Source organism: Octopus bimaculoides, chromosome 11 (assembly GCF_001194135.2).
Source record: "Octopus bimaculoides isolate UCB-OBI-ISO-001 chromosome 11, ASM119413v2, whole genome shotgun sequence".
Lineage (NCBI taxonomy): Eukaryota > Metazoa > Mollusca > Cephalopoda > Octopoda > Octopodidae > Octopus > Octopus bimaculoides.
In genome coordinates, this window is record NC_068991.1 from 8,536,837 (window position 1) to 8,546,474 (window position 9,638).

The 9,638-nt window shown below is 37.9% G+C and overlaps 1 protein-coding gene across 1 annotated transcript in view; it reads left to right on the forward strand.

Annotated features, from left to right (window-relative positions):
* The window catches only part of LOC106880886 (L-asparaginase), a 31,509-nt gene extending 22,428 nt beyond the window's left edge, over positions 1–9,081 (forward strand). The window contains exons 8-14 of the mRNA XM_052971506.1: positions 208–677; positions 1,463–1,576; positions 2,210–2,323; positions 3,504–3,599; positions 4,836–5,086; positions 5,997–6,096; positions 6,865–9,081. Of these exons, the coding sequence (XP_052827466.1) occupies positions 208–677; positions 1,463–1,576; positions 2,210–2,323; positions 3,504–3,599; positions 4,836–5,086; positions 5,997–6,096; positions 6,865–6,996 (1,277 nt within the window). The 3' untranslated portion in view covers positions 6,997–9,081. The remainder of the gene's footprint in view (positions 1–207; positions 678–1,462; positions 1,577–2,209; positions 2,324–3,503; positions 3,600–4,835; positions 5,087–5,996; positions 6,097–6,864) is intronic.
* Positions 9,082–9,638: the final 557 nt, after the last annotated feature.

Sequence of the window (9,638 nt, forward strand, 5' to 3'; positions counted from 1 at the left end):
CCTTGAATCGTTATCAGTCTCTCTTGCTGAACCACAAAACTGCAGGGGTGTAACTGGACCAACACCAGTTGTCAAGCAGTGGAGGAACAAACACACACACACACACACACACATTCATAATGGGCTCTAAATTCATTCACAAAGCTTTGGTTGGTCTGGGGTTATAGTAGAAGACACTTGCCCGAGATTCCGCACAGTGGGACTGAACTCAAAACCCATCTTTTTCACCATACAGTCATGCCTGTGCCCTTTCCATCAACATGACCGCAATCAACACCATTACCACCACCACCATCACTATCATTACCGCTACCATCAACCAATATTACCACCATCACCACCACCATCATCATCACCACCACCACCACCGCCATCAACACAACCATCATCATCATCCCATCAATACCGCCAGCATCACTGCCACCATCTCTCTCACATATTCTTTCATCGATCCACACACTTTATATCATTTTCTTCATTTGTTCCAGATCAAAGCAGTTATAATGTCCGAAGGTATCAAAGGTATTGTTCTACAGACATTCGGTGCTGGAAATATTCCTACCAACCAAAAACACTTTGTTGCTCTGCTAAAAGAGGCATCGGAAAAGGGTATTCTGATAGTCAACGTAACCCAGTGTTCCAAAGGCTCTGTCGGCAGATATTATGCTTCCTGTGAGGTAAGTATTATTTATATCCCTATCAGCATTTACGTCCACTTTTTCCATGCTTGCATGAATCAGAGAGAATTTGTTGAAGCAGGTTTTTTTTCTGCAGCCAGATGCCCTTGCTGTTGTTAACTTTTGCCTGTGCCTAGAGTAGAAAAGAAAACAATAAGGTGAAGTATTACATATGAGGGGGTGCTGAAAAGTTCTTGGCTTTGGGTAAAAGAAAATGTAGGAGGATCAGTTAATTATGATTCTATCCAACATATTCCCCTCTCAGATTCACACACTTATTGCAGTGGTCCTTCAGTTTTTCTAAGCCCTGTAAAAGATCTTGGAAAGCTGGGCCTCCAACCAGACCTTTCACAATATCCTTTAGAAATGTAATACTTCCTTTGATTTCTTTTGCTGGTTTCAGTCATTGGGGTGTGGCTATGCTGGGGCACTGAATGAAACGTGGATATAGTCAAATAAATTGAACACAGTACTTATTTTTTAAAGTCCGGTACTTATTCTGTTGGTCTCTTTTGCCAAGTGAAGTTACAGTGATGTAAACAAACCAACACCAGTCATTGAGTTGTGATGGAAGACAAACACACATACACACACACAGCTGGTTTCTGTATTTTCCATCTTTCAAATTTACTCACATCGATCAATTCCAGGCTATAGGAGAAGACCCTTGTCCAAAGTGCCATGCAGTGGGACTGAACTTGTAGCCACATGGTTGGGAAGAAGGCTTCTTTCACCATTTGTTAGAATGCCATTACCTTTTTCGTTTTCTTTTCTGTTTCCTACAGGGTCTTGGAGAGGCAGGTGTGATTCCTGGTGGAGATATAACACTGGAAGCCGCCATCACCAAATTGATGTATGTCCTAGGACAAGAAAATCTCACACTGGAGCAAAAAAAAAAGGTAAAGTTTATTTCTTTATTGCCCACAGGGGCCTAAACATAGAGGGGAAAAACAAGGACAAACAAAAGGATTAAGTCGGTTACATTGACCCCAGTATGTAACTGGTACTTATTTAATCAACCCTGAAAGGATGAAAGGCAAAGTTGACCTCAGCAGAATTTGAACTCAGAATGTAATGGTAGACAAAATACCGCTAAGCATTTTACTTTGCGTGCTAACGATTCTGCCAGCTTGCTGCCCTAGAAAGATAAAGCTTATTGGTTAATTATCCTTAACCTTTTCGTTACCAACCTGGCTGAATAAATTTTGAATTAAAATCTTCCACCAAACCTTAGTCACAATTTATATTCCTAACACTAGCTTAATGATAACAAAGTTATTTTACTAGATTCTTTGTTATATTTAAAGTAATTGAAAGATTATATAAGAGCACGTAAGAATTGCTGGGAAGAAAATATGTTAGTGATGGAGTGTCAGAACAAACTCTCAAGGAGAAAAGAGGCAAGCATAAGAAAGGATACAGACTGTGGATCAGGGGTATCAAGGTTATAGGAGTATAAGGGAAGAGTTACAGATGGTTAAAACCTAGAAATTAATTAATTTCTGTTAAAATCTAATAATTTCTCTTTACAGTTCATGAAGAAGAACCTTCGTGGTGAAGTGACGATTGTACCCAAAACCGATTCCCCTTTGAACTTTGAACTTATTGCACTGATGGCGAAAAGGTTGAGCCTAAGCACAAATGCGGTATGGCACCAGTTCTTCCTCTAATCTCTCTAGTTTTTTTCTCCTGCTGGTCAGATTTTTGGTGGAGGGCACAGGAGAGTTGTTGTTTTGTTTTTATTGGGGATTTTAATAGTTGATTATTTCTTAATTAGTAAACCAATATATTCTGTTTTTCAACTGTTTGTATTCACTAATTACCTATGCAAGCCAGCTTCAGTTTCTTCAATACTTTTGTTTATTTTATTAACCTATGTTACACCTGGGTAGCAACAGGTTGATCGGTTCTGTTCCATTCTTTGGAACATCATCATCATCATCATCATCATCATCATATGCCTCCTCTTTTTCTTCCTTGTATTCTATCCATACCCTAAGATGCCTAAATCATCATCATCATCGTTTAACGTCCACTTTCCATGCTAGCATGGGTTGGACAATTTGACTGAGGACTGGTGAACCAGATGGCTGCACCAGGCTCCAATCTGATTTGGCAGAGTTTCTACAGCTGGATGCCCTTCCTAACACCAACCACTCCGAGAGTGTAGTGGGTGCTTTTACATGCCACTGGCACGAGGGCCAGTTTGGCAGTACTGGCAACAGCCACACTCAAAATAGTGTATTTTACGTGCCACCTGCACAGGAGCCAGTCCAGCGGCACTGGCAACGATCTCGCTTGAATGCCTTTTCACATGCCACTGGCAAAAGTGCCAGGATGGCGACGTTGGTATATATATGTGTGTGTATGTATATGTTTGTGTGTCTGTGTTTGTTCCCAACACCACCGCTTGACAATCAATGTTGGTGTGTTTATGTTCCCGTAACTTAACAGTTCAGCAAAAGAGCCCGACAGAATAAGTACTAGGCTTACAAAGAATAAGTCCTGGGGTCGATTTCTTCAACTAGAAAAGGCGGTGCTCCAGCATGGCTGCAGTCAAACGACTGAAACAAATAAAAGAATAAAGAGATACACTCATGACTCCCCACCCACACCCCTGATCATCATAATTTATCCACTTGACCAATTTACCTCTACTACTGGCCAGCTGTTGCTTGAATCCTAGCACCTAACTGACCAGCTGCTGTGTCGTTAGCTTAATTAAGTCTTTCTCTTTCTCATTTGCCATCACTTGAAGCTTCGAGTGTTGCTGGTTTCTATCAATTACTTTACCATTTTCTTTCTTTTTCCTCTTTCTTTCCACAGGAAATTGAAAGTTTACGTGATACCATTTTCCCGGACTTGATTTGTACTGCTGCCAAGACAGGAAATCTGAATTCTATGGTGGACTTGAAAGAGAAGGTAACTCTACTTTCCTATTTCAGAAATATGTATTCTCTCCCCACACCCGCTCTCTCTCTCTCTCTCTCTCTATATATATATATATATGTATATATATATATCTCCCTCTCTCTCTCTCTCTCACTCTCTCTCTACTTCTCATGTATTTGTTTAAACTAGATCAAGGAAATGTTTGTATGTGAGTAAATAGAAAAAAAATTGCTGGTGGGTATTAAATATCTATTGCAAGACAAGCCAGTGTAAGAGCTTCAATGTAATCACTTAGGCTGCTAGAAATAGCAGCTTACTGTCCTGAATCAGACCCTACTACCTAAAATGAAAAGAAGGACATATTCAGGAATGTGCAATAAATACATTTTAAAGAAATAAAAACGATGTGATGTTGATTGATTGAACCGGCCCCTAAAACCAGCTAGATACCGGATCCCAGAATTTCCCATGTCCAGACATGTTTTCATGGAATATAAGAAATGAATGACTCTGTCAGTGCTGACAAAATTCATCCACCAGTACAGTCGGTGCTTTTTAGCGCTATATGTCTATATGAGATAAATTCGAAGGATATGTGCAAATTAATATTTGTTATGGTGATTGCTTCTATTACTAATAACCAGTACACACAAACGGATGCATACGTACACACATGCACACACACATGCCTAGACACACACATTTATCAGTTTCTGTCTACCAAGTACTTCTATCTAAAGAATATCTATCAGTTTACATCTACCAAACCCATGCACAAGGCTTTGGTTGACTCAGGGTTAAAGTAGAAGACACTTGGTCATGCTAAAAGTGTATAGACTGACAAAGAATAAATCTGATCCCTGATCTTTCTGGCACTCTGTTGGTTATGATACCTAGGGTTTCAGTTAATCCGATCAATGGAACAGCCTGCTTGTGAAATTAACGTGCTAGTGGCTGAGCACTCTACAGATATGTGTACCCTTAATGTAGTTCTCAGGGATATCCATGACACAGAATGTGACAAAGCTGGCCCTTTGAATTACTGGTACTACTCATTTTTGACAGCTGAGGGGACTGGAGCAACGTGAAATAAAGTGTCTTGCTCACCAGTTACTCTAACTTCTAAGCCATGTGCCTTCACAAAGAATGGATAATACAAAGCTAATTCCTGAGACTACTCCATGGCTGACATGATGGCAAGGAAGTCTGTTGAATGCATCTCTCATCTTTTATAAAACAGCAAACATTTTCTTTCTAATCTCTTAGGGTGGCAATCTATCGTGCTTCAACAAAGAGAACCGCTCTCCACTACATATTGCAGCACGAAGTGGATATCATGATATGGTGTTGTACCTCCTGAAGGAAGGTGCTTCTGTACACCAACGAGACGACAACAATTGCACACCATTGATTGATGCCATATCTGGTAATCACCTGAACATCATCGATGCTCTGGTTGAGACTGGAGCCAGTCTAAACTACATGGAAAGTGATACCATTGGGATGCATCTTTGCAGGTAACAGTCACTTCCATATAAACAACTACATTTTTAACATCATTAGTAAGGCCTTTCTCATGTGATATATGTGACAGTCAGAGACATGAATTATGGCATATCTCAAGCTGTAAATCTTGAACATTTATAAGATTTGTATTGATTCCATTTTCACTGTAGTTTTGAACCAAGGCAAGTTTTAGACAAAAAATTATTTTACCTGATTGTATGTTGAATTCTTTGAAGGTGATCCACAAGGTGACATGTGTGACTTAGTACAAAATAACCTTTTTTACATCTGAAAATATTAGCTGCTAATTCCTCAGAATTTCTCCGGAGCAGTGCAAAAAGCTTCATGTTTATTTACGCTGACCTTGAAAATGCTAATGAGTTTGCTGGACAGCAATGGTCTGTGGTCACAGTTCTCATTTACCTGGTGTGATGTGCTTGACAAAAATGGCTGTGACATAAGCGATGATTTGGAAGAATTTGTCCCAATATCAATATCTGGGGAAAAATGAACAACCAGTTCGATGTACCTTACTCTATCACATGACTTAGCCATGCCTCATCACTAGACTTGGCCATATACTATCACATGACTTAACTGTACACTGTCACATGACTTGGTCACATACTATCACATGACTTGGCTATACATTACCACATGACTATCGTATATTATCACATATCCCATCTGTTTGTTATACCTACAGCACGTATCTGTCATGTCATACCCTAGGTTTCTCTCATACTCTGTCACATATTTCTGCTATATTCTACCACAGTTCTCAGCTGTATGCATGCATCTGTCACGCACTACTATTGCATGTCCTTGTCACTCACTCCCTCATGATTCTGTCATAAACTGCCAATGTATGTGACTAACATTTTCATTCATTTATAGCTTGTATAATTTTATGCACTTCAGTCTTGCTGCTGTTGATAATGTGAAGGCCCTGGAGTCGTGGAAACGAGCCGGAGCAGACCTAAATACTAAAGATTACATGGGGTCAACAGCTCTTCATGTTGTAAGTTGTCTTTATTTTATAGCCTCTGGCGTGGTGGTATGTTGAAATGCATTGTATAAATTATATATGATATACTTCTCTTTCTCTTTTTCAAATATATATATATATATATTTATTTATTTATGTGTTTCAGCCAAGTGGCTGCGGTCATGCTGGTGTATATATATATATACACCATTTCAAGCATGACCGTCGCCAGTACCCGCCTGACTGGTTCTCGTGCTGGTGGCACATAAAAGCACCCACTACACTCTCGGAGTGGTTGGCGTTAGGAAAGGCATCCAGCTGTAGAAACTCTGCCAAATCAGATTGGAGCCTGGTGTTGCCATCCGGTTTCACCAGTCCTCAGTCAAATCGTCCAACCCATGCTAGCATGGAAAGCGGACGTTAAACGACGACGATGATGATGATGATGATGATATCTGTGTTTATCTTTGTGTCTGTGTTTGTCCTCTCATCACTGCTTGACAACTGGTGTTGGTGCAGTTATGTCCCTATAACTTAGCAATTTGGCAAGAGAGACCGATGAAATAAGTACTAGGCTTAAAAAATAAGTGTTGGGGTCGATTTCTTTGACTAAAACCCTTTAAGGCAGTGCTCCAGCATGGCCTCAGTCAGATGACTGAAATGAGTAAAAGAATAAAAGAATAAAAGAATAAAAGAATACTTATATGATGTATGCTCTGATATAACAGTTGTATAATTTACATTCAACTTGGTGGATCTATATAATAATAATTTCTGTCTTTGCTTTTTGCTCTATTGAAGGCAGCCAATAAAGGCCATGAAGAGGCTGTTCAATTCCTGTTGAGAAATGGCTCCAATCCTGAGGTTACTGACACAAATGGAAGACCAGCAGAGTATTATGCCAAAAAACACAATATTGCTCATTTATTTTGACATTTATGACTTTGATGAAATAACAACAGTTAAATTTCATTTGTGAATTAGAACAACATGTCTAGAAATTTGGAAATTCTTGTATGTCAGATATTGGAAATTTGTTGTGTGTATTATGTAAGTGTAGCTATTTTCTTTACTCTGTGTGTGTATGTGTGTGTGTGTGTGTGTGTGTGCATGTGTATGCTTGTGTACTCCCTGTGTGTGTGTATGAAAAGAGTGCTTACACATGTGACCTTATCTACATGCAATAATATATACTTGTGTATTTGCATATATGTATATAATTTTATATAAAACTAGAACTGACTGTGATGAAAATAGCATTAATTAACTAAGCTGTTCAGTTTTTCTCAATGGGTCATTTGAGTTAGTCTATTAATAATGAACTTATAATGACTACTTATACATATATATAAGCAAAAAAACAAGAGGCAAAGAATTTTGATATCTCCTCTAAGAAAATATTAAAATTCTTTGCTCTCCCATCTTTTTGTTTTTTTGTTGATATATAAATATATAGACTCACATACACATATATTCACCTATGTGTATACACACATCATCACCATTATCATTTTATGTCATTTTGCTTTCCATGCTGGCTTAGGTTGAACAGGTTGTCTCGGTCCAAGTCAATTCTTCTTCGGAGTCACTGACCGATTTGTCAAGTCAAACATTGCATATCACTGACATGTTTTGTTTTTGTCAGGATTTCTATGGCTGGATGCTCATTCTAACACTAACCATGAAAAAAAAAAGCAACCAGTACACTCTATAAAATGATTGGTACTATGAAGCGCATCCAGTTGTTGAAACCCTCTATTAAAGCAACCGTGTTTGAACTGGCTGTATTTTGTCAAACGAGCCAACCCATGCCATCATGGAAGATGGACATTAAAAGATGACGGTGATAGTGGTGGTGGTGGTGGTGATGATGGATGATGATGATAATGGTAATGTTGATAGTGATGGTGATGATTATATGTTGGGTGCACAACACATCAAAATCCCTTTGCAATATCTTGCTTGCCAACTGGTATGTTACTGGCAACGACTGAAATACTTACTGAAACACTTACTGAAGGACTTCCCTAAGCATATCATTGTTTTTTTTATTACATTGCAAATTAGTTGTTTTTTCAAGTTACAAGGTGGGATTAGAACCCAGTATGCACAGAATTGTTAGTATGCTCAGCAAAATGCTTAGCAGTATTTCATCTGCCGTTATGTTCTGAGTTCAAATTCCACTGAGGTCAACTTTGCCTTTCATAATTTTGAGTTCGATTAAATAAGTACCAGTTATGCACTGGGGTCGATGTAATCGAATTAATCCCTTTGTCTGTCCTTGTTTGTCTCCGCTATGTTTAGTCCCCTGTGGTCAATAATGAAATAAATATTTAAGCATCACTTGTAAGCCGGCAAGCTGCCAGAATCATTAGCATGTCAGGCAAAATGTTTAGTGACATTTTGTCTGTCTTTACGTTCTGTGTTCAAATTTCACAGGGGTCAACTTTGCTTTTCATCCTTTCAGAGTCGATAGAATCAGTCCCAGTCAAGCACTGAGGGTTGATGTAATTGACTTACTCTTGTCCCAAAACTGTTGGCCTTAATTGGCCAAAATTCGAAATCAACATTTATATATCGCTTGCACAAACCATACAAAAGCAAAACTGTGTTTTCCAAAAATTCATGTTACAAACCTCCCCACTTCTTTATCTCTCTCTCTTTCTGAATTTCTATATATATGTGTGAATGTGTGGACACAAGTTCATATATATGTAATATGGCAGCTATGTCTAATTCAGACATTTAATCAAGACAAATTCTGTTGAATCTCATGCTTAAGTTGTCTTTGAAATACCAAAGCTTTATTATTGATGTCTCATAATAGCATGGAACTTTGGATAGTATTACAGCTAAATAAGAGGCAATCAAGTTTTTACAAAAGACCAATATATCATGTACCATATGTTATGTAATTCTGTTAGGATTACAAATATATGTGTTTAAATGCTGGTTTACTTTTGGGACATTTGTATAGATATAATAATCATTTGGTTCAAATAAAATAATTAAAAATAATTTTTTGATTTCTCTATAGTGTTTCTTATTGTGTTTAAAAATGAATGGGGGGGGGGGAAATGATGCTTTTTAAGGATGGTTGTGTGTTTAAGAAGCTTGCTTCCCAACCATATGGTCACAGGTTCAGTCTCACTGCATAGCACTTGAGGAAAGTGTCTTCTTCTATAGCCCCAGGCTAACCAAAACTTGTAAGTGGATAAAGTTGATGGAAACTGAAAGAAGCCCATCACTTGAAGCATTGTGTAATTTTTTACATATATGTATATACACACACACACACACACATACACACACACACACACATATATATATATATATATACACTATATATACATACATAGATATATATACATACCCATATACATTAAGCAATAAAATAAAAACTAAAAAAAAAAAACTTCAGCCATTAGTTTAATTAACTCGTTAGCTTGTGAATTTCAATAAACAGAAGAAGTCAACATTCAACGTTGAATAAATTATTTATTTATTATTTACAAATCAAATGTCTCTTTGAGACTACACAGAACTGCATTAAAAAAAATGTTACAGAATAAAAG